At 43.8% G+C, this 27,418-nt stretch overlaps 1 protein-coding gene across 2 annotated transcripts in view; it reads left to right on the top strand.

Annotated features, from left to right (window-relative positions):
- The window catches only part of LOC138642934 (E3 ubiquitin-protein ligase RNF31-like), a 203,791-nt gene that overhangs the window by 155,552 nt on the left and 20,821 nt on the right, over positions 1 to 27,418 (top strand). For both annotated transcript variants that reach the window (XM_069731560.1, XM_069731561.1), the window contains exons 6-9: positions 3,486 to 3,668; positions 4,187 to 4,285; positions 6,098 to 6,187; positions 12,784 to 12,886. In XM_069731560.1, coding sequence (XP_069587661.1) covers positions 3,486 to 3,668; positions 4,187 to 4,285; positions 6,098 to 6,187; positions 12,784 to 12,886 — 475 coding nt within the window. The remainder of the gene's footprint in view (positions 1 to 3,485; positions 3,669 to 4,186; positions 4,286 to 6,097; positions 6,188 to 12,783; positions 12,887 to 27,418) is intronic.

Here is a 27,418-nt window from a genome sequence, read left to right as displayed (position 1 = left end):
GACTCCCGCACTTCCATGTCAAGGAAACATCAGCAGCGTGATCAGGTAATTTGATTATGCTGCTGACATAACTTTCCTGCACTGCATAGGCGGTGAAAGTCACTAGGTTAAGTGGTCCACATTGCGGATTCGTGTGCGGATTTTTCCGCACCGTTTTTGAAAAATCCACAGGTAAAACGTACTGCGTTGTACCTGTGGATTTACCGTGGATTTCCTGCGTGTTTTGTGTGGATTTCACATGCGGTTTGACACCTGCGGATTCCTATTGAGGAGCAGGTGTAAAACGTTGCAGAATCCACACAAATTGACATGCTGCAGAAAATACAACGCAGCATTTCCGCGCGGTATTTTCCGCTCCATGGGCACTGCAGATTTGGTTTTCCATAGGTTTACATGGTACTGTAAACCGGATGGAAAACTGCTGCCAATCCGCAGCAGCCATTCCGCTGCGGATCCGTAGCCAAATCCGCAACGTGTGCACATACCCTAAGTCAAAGCTTTATTGGGGAATCTTGTAGGAAAGGGGACAGTATACTGGGGACAGGAGGAGTTTGAGAAGACATTATGGGGAGGGAATGTGTGAAATGTGTGAGGCGATGATATGCAGAGTGGAGTAGGAGAGGTGAAATGTATGATGAGATTTTTAGGTGGAGAACAGAAGTGGAGGGAGTGGTTGAGGAAACAGTTTGGCATGCTATGGGGGAATGTGTGAGGAGACAGTATGGTGATGGTGGGGGTAAATGTGTGAGGAGACAGTATAGGGAAGGAGGGGGGAAATGTGTGAGGCGACAGAATGTGAAAAGTAAGGGTCACTGAAATATGTGTGGAGATAGTATGGTGAGCGAGGGGGATGTGTGAGGAGGCAAATTTCCACGTGGCAAGATGTGGAAAGCTCATAGAGACTTATCCAATGCAACTTCCAGCTGTAATTGCCGCAACAGGAGGCTCTACAAAGTACTGAATTTAGGGGGTGAAAAGTTATGCACATTGAAACTTTCAGTTTCGCTATGTTCACATTTGCGTTGTTGGGCGCAGCATCGTCGACGGATACCGAGGCATGCGTCATGCGCCCCTATCTTTAACATGGGGAGCGCATGGACATGCGCCGGTATGCGTTGTAATACGTTTTTCGACGCATGCGTCATTTTGATGCACCAGAGAGGGCGTGGACGACGCTACTGGTAGCATTTTCCCTGCACCAAAATTCCTGACCTTTACTATTTTATGACAACGCATGCGTCACAAAACGCTGCGTTTTGTATATGCGTTGTGGGTTGCGTCGTCGACTCTGCGCCCAACAACGCAAATGTGAACATACTATTATTTTGTCCTATTTGTGTGGCTCACAGTTGTGGGCATGTTCTTTACATGAACCGATGCAAACCCTAAAAAAAAAAAAGTGGTAATTCCAGGTTGTGAGGTAGCAAAACACTAACAAATGCCAAGGGGGTGAATACTTTTACACGCCACTGTATATTCTCTGTTTAGTTAGGAAATAAAGATGCATTAGTTTGGAAGATTGTTGCTGTATTTTCGCCCAATATCTATTGGCAAATAAAGGGAAAAACTTTGTTTTAATAAAATATAAGTATAGAAACAATTAAATGCTATATAAAAGCAAACCAATCAGTCACAGCATGGAATAAAGGGAAGGGAGTAGCTTGGGTTGAGATGTAGGTATGCAGTGTGCGTGTGTGTGTGTGTGTATGTGTATATGTATGTGTGTATATATATATATATACATATATATATATATATATATACCAAATAGAAAAGAGAAGGCAGCACTCCAAGTCCTTTTCAAGGTGAAAAAAGTGTGTAGTTTATTCAAACCCACATCTCTGTGCGACGTTGCGGCTCACACTGTATTAAAACTGTAAATTCACACTGAAGGCATCAAAACTATGAATTAACACATGTGGAATTATATGCTTAGCAAAAAAGTGTGAAACAACTGAAAATATGTCTTATATTCTAGGTTCTTCAAAGTAGCCACCTTTTGCTTTGATGACTGCTTTGCACACTCTTGGCATTCTCTTGATGAGCTTCAAGAGGTAGTCACCGGAAATGGAAATGGGATTTCTTGCCTTATAAATGGGGTTGGGACCACCAGTTGTGTTGCGCAGAAGTCTGGTGGATACACATCTGATAGACCTACTGAATAGACTGTTCGAATTTGTATTATGTCAAGAAAAAATCAGCTAAGTAAAGAAAAACGAGTGGCCACCATTACTTTAAGAATTGAAGGTCAGTCAGTCTGAAAAATTGGGTAAACTTTGAAAGTGTCCCCAAGTGCAGTTGCAAAAACCATCAAGCGCTACAAAGAAACTGACTCACATGAGGACCGCCCCAGGAAAGGAAGACCAAGAGTCACCTCTGCTTCTGAGGATAAGTTTATCCGAGTCACCAGCCTCAGAAATCGCAGGTTAACAGCAGCTCAGATTAGAAACCAGGTGAATGCCACACAGAGTTCTAGCAGAAGACACATCTCTACAACAACTGTTAAGAGGAGACTTTGTGCAGCAGGCCTTCATGGTAAAATAGCTGCTAGGAAACCACTGCTAAGGACAGGCAACAAGCGGAAGACACTTGTTTGGGCTAAAGAACACAAGGAATGGACATTAGACCAGTGGAAATCTGTGCTTTGGTCTGATGAGTCCAAATTTGAGATCTTTGGTTCCAACCACCGTGTCTTTGTGCGATGCAGAAAAGGTGAACGGATGGACTCTACATGCCTGGTTCCCACCGTGAAGCATGGAGGAGGAGGTGTGATGGTGTGGGGGAGCTTTGCTGGTGACACTGTTGGGGATTTATTCAAAATTGAAGGCATACTGAACCAGCATGGCTACCACAGCATCTTGCAGCGGCATGCTATTCCATCCGATTTGCGTTTAGTTGGACCATCATTTATTTTTCAACAGGACAATGACCCCAAACACACACCCAGGCTGTGTAAGGGCTATTTGACCAAGAAGGAGAGTGATGGGGTGCTACGCCAGATGACCTGGCCTCCACAGTCACCAGACCTGAACTCAATCGAGATGGTTTGGGGTGAGCTGGACCGCAGAGTGAAGGCCAAAGCGCCAACAAGTGCTAAGCATCTCTGGGAATTCCTTCAAGATTGTTGGAAGACCATTCCCGGTGACTACCTCTTGAAGCTCATCAAGAGAATGCCAAGAGTGTAAAAGGCAGTCATTAAAGCAAAAGGTGGCTACTTTGAAGAACCTAGAATATAAGACATAATTTCAGTTGTTTCACACTTTTTTGTTAAGTATATAATTCCACATGTGTTAATTCATAGTTTTGATGCCGTCAGTGAGAATGTACAATTTTCAAAGTCATGAAAATACAGAAAAATCTTTGAATGAGAAGGTGTGTCCAAACTTTTAGTCTGTACTGTATATATATATATAAATATTAATATATATATACACCGTATATATATATGGCACATATGTCTTAGAGGTTGTTCTTTTGTCTTTCAGTTTGTGAAGATGACGCACTGCAATTGTGCCTTCTGTGAAATGTGTTTCATTCATCATTTCTCCTCTATTATCAAAGAGAAAAGTATTATCCATGTGGTGTGTCCTATCTGCAAAATGCCTGATCTGGAGAGAGAAGGCAACTCGGAAGAAACAATGGAGTTTTTTAACTTACTGGACACACAGGTATCATATAAAAATGGATATGAAAAGTGGGGGACAAATGGACCAGTCTGACCAGTGACCATATAAATGTGTTAAATGCGTAGAAAAACTTGGCACTCAATAGTTTTATACTGTTTTATGAAGTTTTTATTTCACATCCAGAGAAATCAGTCAATTGCTGAACGTTTTCGGTCCTGTCAGGACCTTCCTCAGAGCAATTTTGACTTTATCAGTATTCACTTGGAATGTTAGGTCAGTATAGGTGACCTGACAAATAGTCCTTCTGATAAGATAAGATATCACCGACAGTATATGCTGTGTGCGGTGTGCGGCTCCAGCGCTGGCGGCGTGCTGTGATGCTATGGAACATATAAATGTGTTAGCCACATAAGTTTTGAACATTTTATTGTATATGTTCATAAAAATGTCTTAGCTAAACATCTAGACACGTTTCTGTAAATTATTAAATCCCAACATACTTTGCACACATAATTGTAAAACTAATGTGCACACTGACTCCATATGTCCTGTCGTTTTAGATTCATCACTATCTTGATTCAGAAACACATGAGTTGTTTCAACGTAAGCTCAGAGACAGAGCGCTATTGGAGATGCCCAATTTCAGCTGGTGCAGTCATGTAAGTGACAAGATATGATCAGATAGGAGCATTTTTTCATTTTTTTTAACGGAATCTGTCACAAGGTTTTTGCTATCTAATCTGAGAGCACCATGATGTAGGAGCAGAGATCTTGATTCCAGTGATGTGTCACTTACTGGGCTGTTGCTGTAGTTTTTATAAATTCACTGTTTTAATCAGCAGGAGAAAATCAATAAAGGACTAGTAAACCTGCTGACAAGTAGTCAGACCCCACCCCCACCTCTGATTGGGAGTGTTCTGCCTGTGCACAGTGTACACAGAAAGCTGCCAATCAGTGGTGTGGGCGGGGTTTATACAGATCTTGGCATTCAGAGGACTGGTAGATCTGCATCAGAAAAAAACGTTTTTAATTAAAAGTGCAGGATGCAGCCCAGTAAGTGATACATCCCTGGAATCGGGGTCTCTGCCCTTATATTATTCTGCTCTCAAATGAGATGGCAAAAACCTGGTGACAGATTTCCTTTAAAAACATTTAATCTTTAATTATAGTTATTGTGTTATTGCTTTCAGAGCACCAAAGCAGCATATGTGTCCATAAGACAAACCCACAGGTTATCTGAATGGTACAGAACAAGGTCTATGTGGCAACTACATTCAGATGTGCCTTTAAATTCTGAACTAACGCGACCACACTAGAAATGTTCCCTTTAAGGCTACTTTCACACTAGCGTCGGTACGGGGCCGTCGCCATGCGTCGGCTCGACGTACCAACGGACGTTGTGAAATAAATGAACAACGGGGGCAGCGGATGCAGTTTTTCAACGCATCCACTGCCCCATTGTAATATCCGGGGAGGAGGGGGCGGAGTTTCGGCTGTGCATGCGCGGTCGAAAATGGCGGACTCGACGCGCAAAAAAAGTTACATGTAACGTTTTTTTGTGCCGAGGGTCCGCCAAAACACGACGCATCCGTCGCACGACGGATGTGACGTGTGCCAATGCGTCGCTAATGCAAGTCTATGGAGAAAAAACGCATCCTGCGGGCACATTTGCAGGATGCGTTTTTTCTCCAAAACGACGCATTGCGACTTACGCCAAGCAACGCTAGTGTGAAAGTAGCCTAATTTGTCTCTCTGTCAGTTTATTATCATTCAGTCACATCTCCTCCAGAACCTTCTCCTGCATGTCTGCTTCTGTGACCAGATGCTGCTGTATTCACTCTGTGGGCGGCGCTCGTGATAGAAGAAATCCCAGAACCAGAAGTTCTGGACAGCGCAGCTCTGTCCAGCCACTGGGATCTTGCAATGCCGTCCAGTCTGACAGGGTGTGTGCGGTACAGCTGAAGTTATCAGCTCCTTCCTTCAGCCTTGGAAAGCGCCACAGCCTACTAAGCCTCCAGCTTACTGCTAGAAGCTGCCAGATCTCGCTGTGTGCCCCTCTGGTTAAGGGCTGTGGTTCTGTTCCTGCATAGTATTTGTGTTTTCCTGTTTTGACCTCAGCTTGTATTGTTTTACGTTTCTCCCGCCTGATGATTTTGTATCTTTGCTGCCCTTTTGGTTTTGATTTGGCTACTTGAGCCCTCCTGCCAGCCTGCCCCACCATTCAGCAGCTTGTCCCCAGATCAGGGTCTCCTTTTTAAGTGCAGATCTCTATACAGGGGTTAAAAGATGAAGGCCCGGGCAACACCTGGGACCTGGCAAGCGGAGTGGCTTTCGTTACGCCTGTCCATGGTGGCCATTTTAGAGCTGCTAGGAGACTTCTGACAGAGCCACATTACTCATTCCATCTTTATAGCTAATACGTTTTTCATTTTAGACCATTATTATCTCATTTTTATCTGTTTTCCATTCAGTGTCCATTTGGCATTTTGCATGAAAGAGACACGTTACAAATGGAATGTCCAACATGTAACAAGAGCACGTGTTTCAACTGCAAGGAACAAGTAAGTGCATCATTTAAAGGCTTTGTCCACTGTTTATAAATATTTTAAAAATGGTCTCATGACGGTCCTAAAATGCAGTCATTTGCTCCTGTACGTTTCCCTTTTGTCAGGATCAGACACATGAGCCTACACTACGGCCCCTTTCACACATCAGTTTTTTGCCGTCAGTCAGAATCCGGCGAATTTTGAAAAAAGAAACGGATCCTGCAAAAGTTGCCACCGGATCCATTTTTTTCTCATAGACTTGTATTAGCGACAGATTGCAACTGATGGCCTCACATTTTATCCATCGTTCGCCGAATCTGTAGAAAATTGTTTATCCGGTGGCCGGAGAAAATGGACAAAGTAACGTTTTTTGTGTCCGTCAAAAAACGGACAGCGACAGCTCCATTGCCCTCCATTGTTTGCTAGAATGGAAGCCTATGGCGCCGGATCCGTCAAATGACGGAATCCATATATATATTTTTTTTTTTAGGATCCAATTAGCTGGATCATCTAGTTGGATCTGGCGAAAAAACGGATCTGTTGCATCAGTTTTTCACAATCTGCGACGGATTTGTTTTTTTTCAAAATTCGACGGATTGTGACTGATGGCAAAAAACTGATGAGTGAAAGCAACCTTAGGATGGCTTTTAGGCAATAAATCAATCTACGGTAATTTTTTTTCCTTCATGTGGTAATTCTGGAGGAAAGCCACACAAACAAATGGAGAACATTGTAACTGCATGGAGCTTCAGACTTAGGCTGGAGTCACACTAGCGAGTTTTACGGACGTAAGAGCGCAGAAGATACGTCCGTAAAACTCGCCAAACAAACGGCACAATTATTCTCTATGCCCCTGCTCCTATCTGCCGTATTTTACTGATCCGTATTATACGGCTTTCTACGGCCGTAGAAAATCGCAGCATGCTGCGTTTGTCACCGTACTGCGCAAAAAAAAACGCCAATGAAAGTCTATGGAAGCCCCAAAAATACGGATTACACACGGACCAGCAGTGTGACTTGCGAGAAATACGCAGCGGTGTTAGAGACAAAAGCCGGCAATTCAGTGCGGTGTACAGTAAAATCACACTGACAGGTTACAATAGAATAGGTAGAATAAATGTGTACACATAGAATAGGTATATATATATATATATATATACATTTATATATATATATATATGTCAGTGAGACACATATATGTATATATATTATTACTTCATACAGCGCTAGATAGCTTTAAAGCCGGTAATTCAATTACTGGCTTTTGCTATCTCCTTCCTAAACCTGACATGATATGAGACCTGGTTTACATACAGTAAACCATCTCATATCACCATTTTTTTTGCATATTCCACACTACTAATGTTAGTAGTGTGTATATGCAAAATTTGGCCATTCTATCTACTAAATTAAAGGGTTAAATGGCGGAAAAAATTGGCGTGGGCTCCCGCACAATTTTCTCCGCCAGAGTAGTAAAGCCAGTGACTGAGGGCAGATATTAATAGCCTGGAGAGGGTCCATGGTTATTGGCCCCCCCTGGCTAAAAACACCTGCCCCCAGCCACCCCAGAAAAGGCACATCTGGAAGATGCGCCTATTCTGGCACTTGGCCACTCTCTTCCCATTCCCGTGTAGCGGTGGGATATGGGGTAATGAAGGGTTAATGCCATCTTGCTATTGTAAGGTGACATTAAGCCAGATTAATAATGGAGAGGCGTCAATTATGCCACCTATCCATTATTAATCCAATAGTAGTAAAGGGTTAAAAAAAACACAAACACATTATCAAAAATTATTTTAATGAAATAAACACAAAGGTTGTTGTAATATTTTATTCAACGCTCAATCCACTCACTGAAGACCCTCGTTCTGTAACAAAAAAATAATAATAAACCAACAATATCCTTACCTTCCGAAGATCTGTAATGTCCAATGATGTAACTCCATCTGAAGGGGTTAAAATATTTTGCAGCCACGAGCTTTGCTAATGCAACGTTGTTCGTGGCTGCAAAACCCTGGGGAATGAAGGTAAAGTAGGTCAATGACCTATATTTACCTTCATTTGCGGTGAGGCGCCCTCTGCTGGTTGTCCCTAGATCGTGGGAACTTTCCTAGAAAGCTCCCAGGCTCGAGTTCATATGAGGACAACCAGCAGAGAGCGCCTCTTATGAACTCGAGCCTGGGAGCTACATACATGGCGCTGCTCTCTATTAGAGCTACATACATGGTGCTGCTCTCTATCAGGGCTACATACACGGCGCTGCTCTCTCTCAGAGCTACATACATGGGGCTGCTCTCTATGAGGGCTACATACATGGCGCTGCTCTCTCTCAGGGCTACATACATGGCGCTGCTCTCTATCAGGGCTACATACATAGCACTGCTCTCTACTCTACATAGACAGCACTGCTCTCTATTGGGGCTACATACATGCACTGCTCTCTATTGGGGCTACATACACTGCGCTGCTCTGAATCGGAGCTACATATACAGCACTGCTCTCTATTCTACATAGACGGCACTGCTCTCTATCGGGGCTACATACACAGCACTGCTCTCTATCGGGGCTACATACATGGCGCTGCTCTGAATCGGGGCTACATATACAGCACTGCTCTCTATTCTACATAGACGGCACTGCTCTGTATCGGGGCTACATACATGACGCTGCTCTGAATTGGGGCTACATACATGGCATTGTTCTCTATTGGAGCTACATTCACAGCACTGCTCTCTATCGGGACTACATAGATGGCACTGCTCTCTATATGGGCTGCTCTCTATATGGGCTATGTGCACTGCACTGTCCACAATTTTGATAGACTATTTGGTGCTAATAGATTTCCATAGAGTTTTTATTTCAAATTGCAGTGGCAATCTTAGGATAAATTAAAGGAGCATCCCCAATGAATGCCATAAATACTTGATAGCTCTTAAATAAGTGGAAATTCCATAAATATTTAGGATGAATATACCCCTTTTAAACCCTTCTCGACATTGGACATATTTTTATGTCCAATGTTTAGTTCCCATCTTTAATACAGACTTAGAGGCTGAGACTGCATCATTTCCGGCGCAGACATTATATGGCACTACAACAGTAGTTTTTTTTTCGGGCATGCCCACTTTGTGCTGCCCTTCGACTCCCATCACATGATGGCAACTTACAGCGCAGGCGCCGGGGACGTTAATGACTGCAGGGGAGGTTGCGCCCGATGCACGGAGGGGCTGATGGATAGCTGGGAGGCATTTGTGCCCGGGGGGAAAAGACATTCCCCTCGGACAGGGGTATGAGGGGAAAATTATAAAAATGAGTATTTTGGTGTTGGAAGGGACCCCAACTAAAAGACCCACCTTGACAGAATGTAGCATTAGTGCTGCACAAGATGGCTTTTAGTTAAAACCACCTGGGCGGGGTGACAGGTTCCCTTTGATGAGATCCAGTTCTCATGTCTTCCGCTGCTTACTGTCAGTGAATGGAAACATTGATTCCAGAGGCTGAACACTTTCTAGGTGAGATTAAGGCACTTAAACTCACCAGCAAACAAATCTCTAATAAAACTCAAGTCTGTATCCCTTAGGCCGGTTTCACACGTCAGTGTCTCCGGTACGTGAGGTGACAGTTTCCTCACGTACCAGAGCCACTGACACACGTAGACACATTAAAATCAATGCATCTGTTCAGATGTCATTGATTTTTTGCGGACCGTGTCTCCGTGTGCCAAACACGGAGACATGTCAGTGTTCGAGGGAGCGCACGTATTACACGAACCCATTAAAGTCAATGGGTCCGTGTAAAACACGTACCGCACACGGACGTTGTCCGTGTGTAGTCCGTGTGCCGTGCAGGAGACAGCGTTACAGTAAGCGCTGTCCCCCCCCACTGGTGCTGAAGCCGCGATTCATATCTTCCCTTCAGCAGCGTTTGCTGTAAAGAAGATATGAATAATTGTGTTTAAAATAAAGATCCATGACCCCACCCCCTTTGCGCCCACCCGCTGTTATTAAAATACTCACCTGGCTCCCTCGCTGGCACTGCTTCCTGTTCTGGCCGCATCTTCTACTGTATCAGCGGTCACGTGGTGCCGCCGATTACAGTCATGAATATGCGGCTCCACCCCCCATAGGGGTGGAGCCGCATATTCATTACTGTAAATGAGCGGCCCCACGTGACCGCATACAGGAGAAGATGCGGCCAGAACTGGAAGCAGCGCCGGCGAGGGAGCGAGCCGGGTGAGTATTTTCAGAACAGCGGGGGGGAGGGGGGCACATAGATCTTTATTTTAAACACAATTATTCATATCTTCTCTACAGCAAACGCTGCTGCAGGGAAGATATGAATGGGGCTTCAGCACCAGATGCTGGTACGTGTGGTACCCAGTACGGTGTGTGTGGTACCCAGTGGGCACACGGGCGGCACACGTGTGCCACACTGATGTGCCACAGAAACGTAGGGGCACACAGACACGGATAATTCCGGTACCGATTTATTTTTTCCGGTACCGGAATTATCTGGACGTGTGGGACTGCCCTTAGAGCCCTGGATTCCGCTTTATGTGAATTGGTCCAATAGTCAGAACGCCAGCTCCTCACAATGGAAAACAGTGATTTTTTTTTACTATGTTCTGGAGTTCTGTGGTATTGCAGCATATAGTGTAAGCGATTGGACAATTGCAGTTTCAAGTCCCCTAGGAGCAATTAAAAAAAAAAAAAAAAGTTTTAAAATAATTTCAAGTCACTCCTTGTTCCCCCTATTAAAAATAATTAAAAAAAAAATAAACTTGTGTGACATAAAAAAAAATAATTGAGCAAATCTGTCGACTTCATAAAAAGAAAATCAAAATATTGGAGTTGTTTGTTCGGTTGCGGAAAGATCACAAAAAAAGATGCAAACAAAAACGTCTTTTCTACCCTAAGAGCATCATGAATGCAGTAAAAATTCCTCCAGCAAAAATAAACTCTATTACAGCTAGGTAGTTTGGAAAATAAAAAAATAAAAAAGTTGTGGCTCTTGGGGGGAAAAAAGGGTAAAACGAAAGCACAAAAATGGAAATTCGCCTGGTCGGTTAAGATTCATATTGTTACCTGAACATCAGTGAATTATGAGTCGAAAGTTATCACACTTGATATAAAGCAAAAAGTTCAAATAAAAAGACTAGAAATAAAAGAAGAAAATGAGTGCAGCGACAGTAATTAGTATACTAGCACAGATGGTATCATCCCCAACCTACCACTAAGTTACTATTAATAATACTGGGTAGGAATAATCACTACAGCACAATATTGCAGATATTACAGAGAAATACTAAAACTCAATACCACACCAGCTAAATCCATGAAGCAGATTATAAGGAGCAAATCCAATTCTTCCCAATTTATGTTCTGTTTCATAACAGTCCATTCATTAGCTACATAATAAATACTATTGTATTAATAGATGAAGTAATTGTTGGACTTTACCTTCAAGCTTGACCTTTATTTGTAGATTAGAGTGCTAAGTGTGGCTCGTTATATGAAATTGCTAAAATCTTTCGACAGCCGCAACACATGGAGGGATTTCGAGTTTCTTAGGCAATCTCTGCATGTGTTGTGGCTGTTGAACAGCCAAGAAACATGCAGCCGCGGTGACTAGAACATATTTTTTGAGGACGCTGAAGTCACTGGGTTAGCACCCGAGCATGATTGGATAACGCCTTAGGGTACTTTCACACTAGCGTTTTTTGTAAATCCGTCACAATGCGTCGTTTTGCAGAAAAAACGCATCCTGCAAAAGTGCTTGCAGGATGCGTTTTTTCCCCATAGACTTCTATTGGCGACGCATTTGCGACGGATTTGCACACTTCGCATCCGTCTTGCGACGGATGCGTCGTGCTTTGGCGGACCGTCGGGAAAAAAAAACCCTGCATGTAACGTTTTTTTCTCCCGACGGACCGCTTTTTCCGACCGCGCATGCGCGGCCGGAACTCCGCCCGCACCTCCCCACACCTTACAATGGGGCAGCGGATGCGCCGGAAAAATGCATCCGCTGCACCCATTGTGCAAAGCGTTAAACGCTAGCGTCGGAATCTCTCCCCGACGCATTGCGACGGGGAGATTCCGACGCTAGTGTGAAAGAAGCCTAAGGCTACTTTTACACTGGCGTTTTTTTTCAATACGTCACAATGCGTCGTTTATGGGAAAAAACGCATCCTGCAAAGTTGTTTGCAGGATGCGTTTTTGCCCCATAGATTAACATTAGCAACGCATTGACACACGTCGCAACCATCGTGCGACAATTGCGCCGTGTTGTGGCGGACCACCGGGAGCAAAAAACGTTACATGTAACGTTTTTTGCTGCCGACGGACCGCTTTTTCCGACCGCGCATGCGCGGCCGGAACTCCGCCCCCACCTCCCCGCACCTTACAATGGGGCAGCGGATGCACAGGAAAAATGCATCCGCTGCCTCCGTTGTGCCTCCGTTTCACTGCTAGCGCCGGAACCTAGGCCCGACGCACTGCGACGGGCCGAGTCCGACGCTAGTGTGAAAGTAGCCTTATCGCTCATCACTAGCCGTAGGATATCTTTTACTGAGCATAATTTGATTCTGAAATGCTTTATTTTCTGTTCCACAGTGGGAAGACGTACACGAAATATTGAGCTGTGAGGAGTTTAGAATGTGGAAGATGCAATATCAAGATAAGAAGCTCGAAGCTTACCTTGCCAAGAATGGAATTGGTAGTAGTATTGTGGGTTTACTCCATGCTTTAGTAGGAAGGACAAAAAAATAATTGGAACTTTTCATGTATAACTGTTGCTTAGGTATATTTGAAGTGGTCTGAGAATGTCATAAATATATATAATATACAACCCCGGTGGCAAAAAAAAGTTGGGACGCTGTGTGAAATGTAAAGAAAACAAGAAGACAATGATTTGGAAATCTTAGAACCATATTTTATTCACAACATAGATCACGTATCAGAAGTAAGAAGTTGCGGTAAATATTTTTCCATTTCATGTGAAAAAATGAACTCGTTTAGAAATTGATGGCAACAACACATCTCGAAAACGTTGTTCCCGGGCCGTGTCTGCCATTGTGTAGCATCCGCTCTTCTTCATACAAAATTCGGTAATCGTCTGTGAAGTGAGAAGACCAATTGCTGGAGTTTTGAGAGAGAAAATTGTCCAGTTCTTGTGTGATGTCGGTTTCTCGCTGCTCCACCATTCTGTGTCTTATTTGAGATGTGGCCCAGGGAAGGCGGCAGCGTTTCTGGATAGTATTGATATTTGACTTCTTTTAATTATAGAGCTTTATATTTGCTTTTGTAGCTTGCATGGTGAACTATGTTCACAGATAATGATTTCTGTAAGGGTTCCTGAGCCCATTCCATGAATTATGACTGTTTTAACCTCTGCATGATCTTGTGATTTTTCCATTTTTTTGTTGCACTGTCGTTCTTTTCCTCCCTTTATTTCAAGAGTCATAACTTTTTTTTTTTTTTTTTCCATCCCTGTAGCAGTACGAGGTCTTGTTTTTTGCAGGACAAGTTGTACGTTTGAATGTCACCAACCATTTTATCATCTGATGCACTGGAAAGCGGAGGGAAAAATTCCAAGTGCATTGAAATTGCAAAAAAAAAAGTGCAATTCCATTATTGTTTTCTAGGTTTCTTTATTTACCGTGTTCACTGTACGGTAAAACTGACCTGGTAATATGACTCCCTAGGTCAGTACGAGTATGCAGATACCAAACGTGTATTTATTTTTTTTAATTTTTTTATTAAAGTGGTTAAAAAAAAAAATTATGAAATTTGTAAGAAAAAAAATATTTGCTTGTGTCGCCATTTTCTGAGAGCCGACACGTTTTCATTTTTATGATCTGGGTCTGTGTGAGGGCATATTTTTTGCACCCTGAGCAGATGTTTTTATTGATACCATGTTTTGATTGCCTCTTATTGTAGTTTATTGCAATGTTGCGGTGGCCAAAAAATATAATTCTGGCATTTTGGTTTTTTTTCTTGTTATGCTGTTTACTGATCGGATTAATTTATTTGATGTTTTGATAGATTTGACTTTTACGAATACAGTGATATGAAATATATATATTTTTAACTGTTTCATTTTTAATGGGCAAAAGGGGGGTGATTTGAACTTTTTTTTTTTTTTTTACTTTTTACTGTATTTCATTGTCTCCTTAGGAGACTTGAAAGGTCATGATCTCATATGAACACCGGTCTTGAACCGGCATTCACAGGAGTATCGTAATGACAATTGGGGGGGTCTTCAGCAGACCCCTGGCTGTCATGACAACCTATCGGCACCCTGCGATCACATGACAGGGGCGCCGATGGGTAGGATGAATGACTTGCTTAATCCTGCGGTCAGAAAACGGGATTTAACAAATTAACAGCCACAGGCGGAGCCGTTAAAGTCACAAGATTGCTGATGAAATCAGTCGTCGTGTGTGGGAAAACGTGCAAGCCCACATCAAAGGTACTGTAGGTGTGAGGGGGTATATGAAGATTCCCACTCCACACCTGTTTACCTGTGTAAACATAAAAGAGGTTATTGGTGTTTTAGCCATTATGGCAGCAGTTTACAGATTCATATGACTGTCACCTGTATGTCAGATGGCACACAGGGAGAGAACCAGTTTGAGCTGCCACCAGCGACAGTTGGAAAACTGAAGGATGACAGAGAGTTGCAGGCGGCCATCTTGGAGTGCAGTTAGTAAGAGACAGATGTGACAGGAGCACAGGAGAGTTAAGAAGAACGGGTGTGTGCAGTGTGCTAGGAACTGGTCAGATCACTGAGGAAAGGTGCAACTATCCCTGTGATTCCTGTCAGAGTAGAGCAATCACGTTGGGGAGACGACTTTGGTTGTATACAGAGTTAGATTCCACCCAAAGCATCGGCTGTGACGTGAATGGCCTTCTGCTATCCTGTCAGGCAAAAACTGCGCTCCAGGTGACAAGTCCAGGATCCACTCCATGGCCTCCTAGCTATACAGCCGTCCAAATGATTAGTCAGCCACTCTGACATATATACCTCAAAGGTCATGAAGGGGTTAATGTAATGCCACCTGTAGGTCAAAACTATCCAATATTGATGGTCGACCTGATCCCTGTGCACATGGATTTCTCCATAATCTCTGAATCTTTCAATGAGATGGTAGGATATTCAAAGCATTTGCAATTTTACATTTGAAGAACAATTTTTTTGATTTTCTTTCCACAATTATTTGATGTAGCTAATCAGATTGTTGAACCTCTGACCATCTTTGCTTATGAGAGACTCTGCCTCTCTGTGTTGTTTTTATACATAGACATGTGATTTAATAAAAAATTGACCCTCCAGCTGTTTTTCATTAGTAACACTTACTTACCGGTATGTCTTTTTTTAAGATGCGTTGTTGCCATCAATTTCTAAATGAGTTAATTTTATTAAATGAAATGGAAAAATGTTCAACTTCAGATCTGTGTTCTATTGTGAATATATAGGAGCTATAAGAGATTTCCAAATCATTACATTCTGCAGGGCTGTAAAAAACAGAAGGGCAGATTCATAAAGACTGGTGTAACGCACAATCACTCTACGCCAGCCTTGCTGAAATAGAAAGCACCAAATTCATTAAGAGGCACACCCCACTTAATTAATTTGCCGCCTCTTGCAAGTGAACTGGAGTGACATTTCTGGCTTAAAGGGTGCTGGTATTTTTGATGAAGTTGAAGGGCAGGAGTGGCCACTAGTGATGAGCGAATATACTTGGTACTCGAGATTTCCAGAGCACGCTCGGGTGTCCTCCGAGTATTTGTAAGTACTCGGAGATTTAGTTTTCAGCGCCGCAGCTGAATGATTTACATCTGTTAGCCAGTGTAAGTACATGTGGGGGTTGCCTGGTTGCTAGGGAATCCCCACATGTACTTATGCTGGCTATCAGATGTAAATCATTCCACTGCGGCGCTGAAAACTAAATCTCCGAGTACTTGCAAATACTCGAAGGACACCCGAGCGTGCTCTGGAAATCTCGAGTACCGAGTATATTCGCTCATCACTAGTGGACACTCCTCCGTCTCAACTTAGTTCATCGGAATCTAGTAAAATTAACAAAAAAGACTTAACGGGTCAGAATTGTTGCCAGCTGCATGGACCCACATCTTTAACGGGAACCTGTCAGAAGCTGTGGTGTCTTCAAACTAATTAGATTTCTGGGTAAGGTGGTTACATACAAATACAAAAACCTTCCTGGTCACAAATGGATATTGCATCGCAAAGAAAATCGGCTTTGAGTATGTATATAAATGAGGCTGCGAGTGTACTGAGTGCGGACCGATTCTCGGGTAGTGAATTGATTCTTTGCACTATTCCTTGCGACAGTTGCTTGGTTGACATCACTTCTGACTGCTGCATCCTATACAGGCGGGAAGTGATGTCAATCAAGCCTGTGGGTGACTATTATTTTCATTCTAGTTTGGTGACTCTAAGGCCGGCGTCACACACAGTGTAAAACAATACGGTCCGTATATTACGGCCGTAATACGCTGAAAAGTCCCCAAAATAGTGGTCCGTAGCTCCTCCGTAGGCAGGGTGTGTCAGCGTATTTTGCGCATGGCATCCTCCATATGTAATCCGTATGGCATCTGTACTGCGTGGTTTTCTCTCAGGCTTGCAAATCCGACATACGGCAATACAAGGGATCCATGTGTTAAAAAAAAAATATATATATATATATATATATACAGTGGGGCAAAAAAGTATTTAGTCAGTCAGCAATAGTGCAAGTTCCACCACTTAAAAAGATGAGAGGCGTCTGTAATTTACATCATAGGTAGACCTCAACTATGGGAGACAAACTGAGAAAAAAAAATCCAGAAAATCACATTGTCTGTTTTTTTAACAATTTATTTGCATATTATGGTGGAAAATAAGTATTTGGTCAGAAACAAACAATCAAGATTTCTGGCTCTCACAGACCTGTAACTTCTTCTTTAAGAGTCTCCTCTTTCCTCCACTCATTACCTGTAGTAATGGCACCTGTCTACACTTGTTATCAGTATAAAAAGACACCTGTGCACACCCTCAAACAGTCTGACTCCAAACTCCACTATGGTGAAGACCAAAGAGCTGTCAAAGGACACCAGAAACAAAATTGTAGCCCTGCACCAGGCTGGGAAGACTGAATCTGCAATAGCCAACCAGCTTGGAGTGAAGAAATCAACAGTGGGAGCAATAATTAGAAAATGGAAGACATACAAGACCACTGATAATCTCCCTCGATCTGGGGCTCCACGCAAAATCCCACCCCGTGGGGTCAGAATGATCACAAGAACGGTGAGCAAAAATCCCAGAACCACGCGGGGGGACCTAGTGAATGAACTGCAGAGAGCTGGGACCAATGTAACAAGGCCTACCATAAGTAACACACTACGCCACCATGGACTCAGATCCTGCAGTGCCAGACGTGTCCCACTGCTTAAGCCAGTACATGTCCGGGCCCGTCTGAAGTTTGCTAGAGAGCATTTGGATGATCCAGAGGAGTTTTGGGAGAATGTCCTATGGTCTGATGAAACCAAACTGGAACTGTTTGGTAGAAACACAACTTGTCGTGTTTGGAGGAAAAAGTATACTGAGCTGCATCCATCAAACACCATACCTACTGTAAAGCATGGTGGTGGAAACATCATGCTTTGGGGCTGTTTCTCTGCAAAGGGGCCAGGACGACTGATCCGGGTACATGAAAGAATGAATGGGGCCATGTATCGTGAGATTTTGAGTGCAAACCTCCTTCCATCAGCAAGGGCATTGAAGATGAAACATGGCTGGGTCTTTCAACATGACAATGATCCAAAGCACACCGCCAGGGCAACGAAGGAGTGGCTTCGTAAGAAGCATTTCAAGGTCCTGGAGTGGCCTAGCCAGTCTCCAGATCTCAACCCTATAGAAAACCTTTGGAGGGAGTTGAAAGTCCGTGTTGCCAAGCGAAAAGCCAAAAACATCACTGCTCTAGAGGAGATCTGCATGGAGGAATGGGCCAACATACCAACAACAGTGTGTGGCAACCTTGTGAAGACTTACAGAAAACGTTTGACCTCTGTCATTGCCAACAAAGGATATATTACAAAGTATTGAGATGAAATTTTGTTTCTGACCAAATACTTATTTTCCACCATAATATGCAAATAAATTGTTAAAAAAACAGACAATGTGATTTTCTGGATTTTTTTTTTCTCAGTTTGTCTCCCATAGTTGAGGTCTACCTATGATGTAAATTACAGATGCCTCTCATCTTTTTAAGTGGTGGAACGTGCACTATTGCTGGCTGACTAAATACTTTTTTGCCCCACTGTGTGTATATATATATATATATATATATATATAATGTCATTAGACACATATATGTATGTATATTTTAACTTCAAACAGCGCTAGATAGGTTTAAAGCCGGTAATTCAATTGCCGGCTTTTCCTCTCTCCTTCCTAAACCCGACATGATATGAGACATGGTTTACATACAGTAAACCATCTCATATCACCATTTTTTTTGCATATTCCACACTACTAATGTTAGTAGTGTGTATATGCAAAATTTGGACATTCTATCTACTAAATTAAAGGGTTAAATGGCGGAAAAAATTGGTGTGGGCTCCCGCGCAATTTTCTCCGCCAGAGTAGTAAAGCCAGTGACTGAGGGCAGATATTAATAGCCTGGAGAGGGTCCATGGTTATTGGCCCCCCCTGGCTAAAAACACCTGCCCCCAGCCACCCCAGAAAAGGCACATCTGGAAGATGCGCCTATTCTGGCACTTGGCCACTCTCTTCCCATTCCCGTGTAGCGGTGGGATATGGGGTAATGAAGGGTTAATGCCACCTTGCTATTGTAAGGTGACATTAAGCCAAATTAATAATGGAGAGGCGTCAATTATGACACCTATCCATTATTAATCCAATACTAGGAAAGGGTTAAAAAAATACACAAACACATTATTAAAAATTATTTTAATGAAATAAAAACAAAGGTTGTTGTAATATTTTATTGAACGCCCAATCCAATCACTGAAGACCCTCGTTCTGTAACAAAAAAAACATAATAAACCAACAATATCCTTACCTTCCGCAGATCTGTAAAGTCCAACGATGTAAATCCATCTGAAGGGGTTAAAATATTTTGCAGCCACGAGCTGTGCTAATGCATTGATGCTCGTGGCTGCAAAACCCTGGGGAATGAAGGTAAAGTAGGTCAATGACCTATATTTATCTTCATTTGCGGTGAGGCGCCCTCTGCTGGTTGTCCCTAGTGTTGTGAATTCTGTGGTCAAGCTCCCTCCTGTGGTCATTCGCGGTACTTCGGCTGGTTCTGTCTATGAGCTTCCTCTGGTGGATGTGAGTGGGGCTGCGGCTTCTGAGTTTCCTTCCTCAGGTGACGAGGTTAAGTCGTTAGGTGCTGCTCTATTTAACTCCACCTAGTTCTTTGTTCCTGGCCTCCAGTCAATGTTCCAGTATTGGTTTTGCTCTCTCCTGGATCGTTCTTGTGGCCTGTTTGCCCTGCATAAGCTAAGTTCTGCTTGTGTTACTTTTGTTTGCTATTTTTTCTGTCCAGCTTGCTATATTGGTTTGTCTTGCTTGCTGGAAGCTCTGGGACGCAGAGGAAGCACCTCCGTACCGTTAGTCGGTGCGGAGGGTCTTTTGCGCCATCTGCGTGGTTGTTTGTAGGTTTTTGTGCTGACCGCAAAGCTATCTTTCCTATCCTCGGTCTATTTAGTCAGTCGGGCCTCACTTTGCTAAAATCTATTTCATCTCTGTGTTTGTGTTTTCATCTTTGCTCACAGTCATTATATGTGGGGGGCTGCCTTTTCCTTTGGGGAATTTATCTGAGGCAAGGTAGGCTTATTTTTCTATCTTCAGGGCTAGCTAGTTTCTCAGGCTGTGCCGAGTTGCATAGGGAGCGTTAGGAGCAATCCACGGCTACCTCTAGTGTGGTGTGATAGGATTAGGGATTGCGGTCAGCAGAGTTCCCACGTCTCAGAGCTCGTCCTATGTGATTAGCAACTATCAGGTCATTTTCTGTGCTCGTAACCACCAGGTCCATTGGGGTTCTGAATCACCTGTTCATAACAGTACTGGAGGCCAAAAGTACTAATGCTTCTCAATAGAGGGAAAAGAGAAGTTCTGAGACCATTTTTTTTCTTTGCACTGTGTTTTGTCTTTCTTTTCCCCTTTACATCAGGGTGGTTCAGAACACAGGTGTAGACATGGACATTCAAGGTCTGTCCTCTTTGATGGATAATCTCGCTATAAGTGTACAGAACATTCAAGATTTAGTGGTTCAGAATCCTATGTTAGAACCTAAAATTCCTATTCCTGAGTTATTTTCCGGAGATAGAGCTAAGTTTCTGAATTTCAAAAATTAATTGTAAACTATTTCTGGCTTTGAAACCCCGCTCCTCTGGTGACCCAGTTCAACAAGTAAAGATCATTATTTCTTTATTACGTGGCGACCCTCAAGACTGGGCATTTTCCCTTGCGCCAGGAGATCCTGCATTATGTGATATTGATGTGTTTTTTCTGGCGCTCGGGTTGCTTTATGATTAACCTAATTCAGTGGATCAGGCAGAGAAAATCTTGCTGGCTCTGTGTCAGGGTCAGGATGAGGTAGAGGTATATTGTCAGAAATTTAGGAAGTGGTCTGTGCTCACTCAATGGAATGAATGTGCTCTGGTAGCAATTTTCAGAAAGGGTCTCTCTGAAGCCCTTAAGGATGTCATGGTGGGATTTCCTATGCCTGCTGATCTGAATGAGTCTATGTCTTTGGCCATTCAGATCGATCGACGCTTGCGTGAGCGTAAAACTGTGCACCATTTGGCGGTATTACCGGAGCATAAACCTGAGCCTATGCAATGTAATAGGACTTTGACCAGAGCTGAACGGCAAGAACACAGACGACGGAATGGGCTGTGTTTTTACTGTGGTGATTCCACTCATGCTATCTCTGATTGTCCTAAGCGCATTAAGCGTTTCGCTAGGTCTGCCACCATTGGTACGGTACAGTCGAAATTTCTTTTGTCCGTTACTTTGATCTGCTCTTTGTCATCCTTTTCTGTCATGGCATTTGTGGATTCAGGCGCTGCCCTGAATTTGATGGACTTGGAGTTTGCTAGGCGCTGTGGGTTTTTCTTGGAGCCCTTGCAGCATCCTATTCCATTGAGAGGAATTGATGCTACGCCTTTGGCCAAGAATAAGCCTCAGTATTGGACCCAACTGACCATGTGCATGGCTCCTGCGCATCAGGAGGATATACGCTTTTTGGTGTTGCAGAATCTGCATGATGTGGTCGTGTTGGGGTTGCCATGGCTACAAGTCCATAACCCAGTATTAGATTGGAAATCAATGTCTGTGTCCAGCTGGGGTTGTCAGGGGGTACATGGTAATGTTCCATTTCTGTCTATTTCATCATCCACCCCTTCTGAGGTCCCAGAGTTCTTGTCAGATTACCGGGATGTATTTGATGAGCCCAAGTCCAGTGCCCTACCTCCGCATAGGGATTGCGATTGTGCTATCGATTTGATTCCTGGTAGTAAGTTTCCTAAAGGTCGACTGTTTAATTTGTCTGTACCTGAGCACGCCGCTATGCGGAGTTACGTAAAGGAATCCTTGGAGAAGGGTCATATTCGCCCCTCGTCGTTGCCATTGGGGGCAGGGTTCTTTTTTGTGGCCAAGAAGGATGGTTAGTTGAGACCTTGTATTGATTACCGCCTTCTAAAAATATCACAGTCAAATTTTAGTACCCCTTGCCGCTGCTGTCTGATTTGTTTGCTCGGATTAAGGGGGCTAGTTGGTTCACCAAGATAGATCTTCGTGGTGCGTATAATCTTGTGCGTATTAAACAGGGCGATGAATGGAAAACAGCATTTAATACGCCCGAGGGCCATTTTGAGTACCTGGTTATGCAATTCGGGCTTTCTAATGCTCCATCAGTGTTTCAGTCCTTTATGCATGACATCTTCCGAGAGTACCTGGATAAATTCCTGATTGTGTACTTGGATGATATTTTGGTCTTCTCGGATGATTGGGAGTCTCACGTGAAGCAGGTCAGAATGGTGTTCCAGGTCCTGCGTGCGAATTCTTTGTTTGTGAAGGGGTCAATGTGTCTCTTTGGTGTTCAGAAGGTTTCATTTTTGGGTTTCATTTTTTCCCCTTCTACTATCGAGATGGACCCTGTTAAAGTTCAGGCCATTTATGATTGGACTCAGCCGACATCTCTGAAGAGTCTGCAAAAGTTCCTGGGCTTTGCTAATTTTTATCGTCGCTTCATCAATAATTTTTCTAGTATTGCTAAACCGTTGACTGATTTAACCAAGAAGGGTGCTGATGTGGTCAATTGGTCTTCTGCTGCTGTGGAAGCTTTTCAAGAGTTGAAGCGTCGTTTTTCTTCTGCCCCTGTGTTGTGCCAACCAGATGTTTCGCTCCCGTTCCAGGTCGAGGTTGATGCTTCTGAGATTGGAGCAGGGGCTGTTTTGTCGCAAAGAAGTTCTGATGGCTCGGTGATGAAACCATGCGCCTTCTTTTCCAGGAAGTTTTCGCCTGCTGAGCGTAACTATGATGTTGGCAATCGAGAGTTGCTGGCCATGAAGTGGGCATTCGAAGAGTGGCGTCATTGGCTTGAAGGAGCTAAGCATCGCGTGGTGGTCTTGACTGATCACAAGAACTTGACTTATCTCGAGTCTGCCAAACGGTTGAATCCTAGACAGGCTCGTTGGTCGCTGTTTTTCTCCCGTTTTGACTTTGTGGTTTCGTACCTTCCGGGCTCTAAAAATGTGAAGGCGGATGCCCTGTCTAGGAGTTTTGTGCCCGACTCAACGGGTTTGCCTGAGCCGGCGGGTATTCTCAAAGAGGGGGTAATTTTGTCTGCCATCTCCCCTGATTTGCGGCGGGTGCTGCAAAAATTTCAGGCTAATAGACCTGACCGTTGCCCAGCGGAGAAACTGTTTGTTCCTGATAAATGGACGAGTAGAGTTATCTCTGAGGTTCATTGTTCGGTGTTGGCTGGTCATCCTGGAATCTTTGGTACCAGAGATTTGGTGGCTAGATCCTTTTGGTGGCCGTCTCTGTCACGGGATGTGCGTTCGTTTGTGCAGTCCTGTGGGATTTGTGCTCGGGCTAAGCCCTGCTGTTCTCGTACCAGTGGGTTGCTTTTGCCCTTGCCAGTCCCGAAGAGGCCCTGGACGCATATCTCTTTGGATTTTATTTCGGATCTCCCCGTCTCTCAAAAAATGTTGGTCATTTGGGTGGTTTGTGATCGCTTTTCTAAGATGGTCCATTTGGTACCCTTGTCTAAATTGCCTTCCTCCTCTGATTTGGTGCCATTGTTCTTCCAGCATGTGGTTCGTTTACATGGCATTCCGGAGAACATCGATTCCGACAGAGGTTCCCAGTTTGTTTCGAGGTTTTGGTGAGCCTTTTGTGCTAGGATGGGCATTGATTTGTCTTTTCCTCAGCTTTCCATCCTCAGACAAATGGCCAGACTGAACGAACCAATTAGACCTTGGAAACATATCTGAGATGTTTTGTTTCTGCTGATCAGGATGATTGGGTGTCCTTTTTGCCTTTGGCTGAGTTCGCCCTTAATAATCGGGCCAGCTCGGCTACTTTGGTTTCGCCGTTTTTCTGCAATTCTGGTTTCCATCCTCGTTTCTCTTCAGGGCAGGTTGAGTCTTCTGACTGTCCTGGTGTGGATACTGTGGTGGATAGGTTGCAGCAGATTTGGACTCATGTAGTGGACAATTTGACATTGTCTCAGGAGAAGGCTCAACGTTTTGCTAACCGCAGGCGCTGTGTGGGTCCCCGACTTCGTGTTGGGGATTTGGTTTGGTTGTCATCTCGTTATATTCCTATGAATGTTTCCTCTCCTAAGTTTGAGCCTCGTTTCATTGGTCCGTATAGGATTTCTGAGGTTCTTAATCCTGTGTCTTTTCGTTTGACCCTTCCAGCTTCTTTTTCCATCCATAACGTGTTCCATAGGTCATTGTTGCGGAGATACGTGGCACCTGTGGTTCCATCCGTTGATCCTTCTGCCCCGGTTTTGGTTGAGGGGGAGTTGGAGTATATAGTGGAGAAGATTTTGGATTCTCGTATTTCGAGACGGAAACTCCAGTACCTGGTTAAGTGGAAGGGTTATGGTCAGGAAGATAATTCCTGGGTCTTTGCCTCTGATGTTCATGCTGCCGATCTGGTTCGTGCCTTTCATTTGGCTCATCCTGGTCGGCCTGGGGGCTCTGGTGAGGGTTCGGTGACCCCTCCTCAAGGGGGGGTACTGTTGTGAATTCTGTGGTCAAGCTCCCTCCTGTGGTCATGAGCGGTACTTCGGCTGGTTCTGTCTATGAGCTTCCTCTGGTGGATGTGAGTGGGGCTGCGGCTTCTGAGTTTCCTTTCTCAGGTGACGAGGTTAAGTCGTTAGGTGCTGCTCTATTTAACTCCACCTAGTTCTTTGTTCCTGGCCTCCAGTCAATGTTCCAGTATTGGTTTTGCTCTCTCCTGGATCGTTCTTGTGGCCTGTCTGCCCTGCATAAGCTAAGTTCTGCTTGTGTTACTTTTGTTTGCTATTTTTTCTGTCCAGCTTGCTATATTCGTTTGTCTTGCTTGCTGGAAGCTCTGGGACGCAGAGGAAGCACCTCCGTACCGTTAGTCGGTGCGGAGGGTCTTTTGAGCCCTCTGCGTGGTTGTTTGTAGGTTTTTGTGCTGACCGCAAAGCTATCTTTCCTATCCTCGGTCTATTCAGTAAGTCGGGCCTCGCTTTGCTAAAGTCTATTTCATCTCTGTGTTTGTATTTTCATCTTTGCTCACAGTCATTATATGTGGGGGGCTGCCTTTTCCTTTGGGGAATTTATCTGAGGCAAGGTAGGCTTATTTTTCTATCTTCAGGGCTAGCTAGTTTCTCAGGCTGTGCCGAGTTGCATAGGGAGCGTTAGGAGCAATCCACGGCTACCTCTAGTGTGGTGTGATAGGATTAGGGATTGCGGTCAGCAGAGTTCCCACGTCTCAGAGCTCGTCCTATGTGATTAGCAACTATCAGGTCATTTTCTGTGCTCATAACCACCAGGTCCATTGGGGTTCTGAATCACCTGTTCATAACACCCTAGATCGTGGGAACTTTCCTAGAAAGCTCCCAGGCTCGAGTTCATATGAGGACAACCAGCAGAGTGCGCCCTCTTATGATCTCGAGCCAGGGAGCTTTCTAGGAAAGTTCCCACGATCTAGGAACAACCAGCAGAGGGCGCCTCACCGCAAATGCAGGTAAATATAGGTCATTGACCTACTTTACCTTCATTCCCCGGGGTTTTGCAGCCACGAACAACGTTGCATTAGCACAGCTCGTGGCTGCAAAATATTTTAACCCCTTCAGATGGATTTACATCGTTGGACTTTACAGATCTGCGGAAGGTAAGGATATTGTTGGTTTATTATGTTTTTTTTGTTACAGAACGAGGGTCTTCAGTGATTGGATTGGGCGTTCTATAAAATATTACAACAACCTTTGTTTTTATTTCATTAAAATAATTTTTAATAATGTGTTTGTGTTTTTTAACCTTTTCCTAGTATTGGATTAATAATGGATAGGTGTCATAATTGACGCCTCTCCATTATTAATTTGGCTTAATGTCACCTTACAATAGCAAGGTGGCATTAACCCTTCATTACCCCATATCCCACCGCTACACGGGAATGGGAAGAGAGTGGCCAAGTGCCAGAATAGGCGCATCTTCCAGATGTGCCTTTTCTGGGGTGGCTGGGGGCAGGTGTTTTAGCCAGGGGGGCCAATAACCATGGACCCTCTCCAGGCTATTAATATCTGCCCTCAGTCACTGGCTTTACTACTCTGGCGGAGAAAATTGCGCGGGAGCCCACGCTAATTTTTTCCGCCATTTAACCCTTTAATTTAGTAGACAGAACGGCCAAATTTTGCATATACACACTACTAACATTAGTAGTGTGGAATATGCAAAAAAAAAGGGGGAGAAGACATGGTTTACTGTATGTAAACCATGTCTCATATCATGTCGGGTTTAGGAAGGAGAAAGCAAAAGCCGGTAATTGAATCTCGCGCTGGATGAAATATTAATATATATACATATATGTGTCTCACTGATTTTATATATATATATATATATATATATATATACAGTGGGGCAAAAAAGTATTTAGTCAGTCAGCAATAGTGCAAGTTCCACCACTTAAAAAGATGAGAGGCGTCTGTAATTTACATCATAGGTAGACCGCAACTATGGGAGACAAACTGAGAAAAAAAATACAGAAAATCACATTGTCTGTTTTTTTTAACATTTTTTTTGCATATTATGGTGGAAAATAAGTATTTGGTCAGAAACAAACAATCCAGATTTCTGGCTCTCACAGACCTGTAACTTCTTCTTTAAGAGTCTCCTCTTTCCTCCACTCATTACCTGTAGTAATGGCACCTGTTTAAACTTGTTATCAGTATAAAAAGACACCTGTGCACACCCTCAAACAGTCTGACTCCAAACTCAACTATGGTGAAGACCAAAGAGCTGTCAAAGGACACCAGAAACAAAATTGTAGCCCTGCACCAGGCTGGGAAGACTGAATCTGCAATAGCCAACCAGCTTGGAGTGAAGAAATCAACAGTGGGAGCAATAATTAGAAAATGGAAGACATACAAGACTACTGATAATCTCCCTCGATCTGGGGCTCCACGCAAAATCCCACCCCGTGGGGTCAGAATGATCACAAGAACGGTGAGCAAAAATCCCAGAACCACGCGGGGGGACCTAGTGAATGAACTGCAGAGAGCTGGGACCAATGTAACAAGGCCTACCATAGGTAACATAGTACGCCACCATGGACTCAGATCCTGCAGTGCCAGACGTGTCCCACTGCTTAAGCCAGTACATGTCCAGGCCCGTCTGAAGTTTGCTAGAGAGCATTTGGATGATCCAGAGGAGTTTTGGGAGAATGTCCTATGGTCTGATGAAACCAAACTGGATCTGTTTGGTAGAAACACAACTTGTCGTGTTTGGAGGAAAAAGAATACTGAGTTGCATCCATCAAACACCATACCTACTGCAAAGCATGGTGGTGGAAACATCATGCTTTGGGGCTGTTTCTCTGCAAAGGGGCCAGGACAACTGATCCGGGTACATGAAAGAATGAATGGGGCCATGTATCGTGAGATTTTGAGTGCAAACCTCCTTCCATCAGCAAGGGCATTGAAGATGAAACGTGGCTGGGTCTTTCAACATG

This window comes from Ranitomeya imitator, chromosome 6, assembly GCF_032444005.1.
Source record: "Ranitomeya imitator isolate aRanImi1 chromosome 6, aRanImi1.pri, whole genome shotgun sequence".
Classification (NCBI taxonomy): Eukaryota; Metazoa; Chordata; class Amphibia; order Anura; family Dendrobatidae; genus Ranitomeya; species Ranitomeya imitator.
Note: the sequence above shows the minus strand (reverse complement) of the source record. Positions and strands in the feature narration are given on the sequence as shown.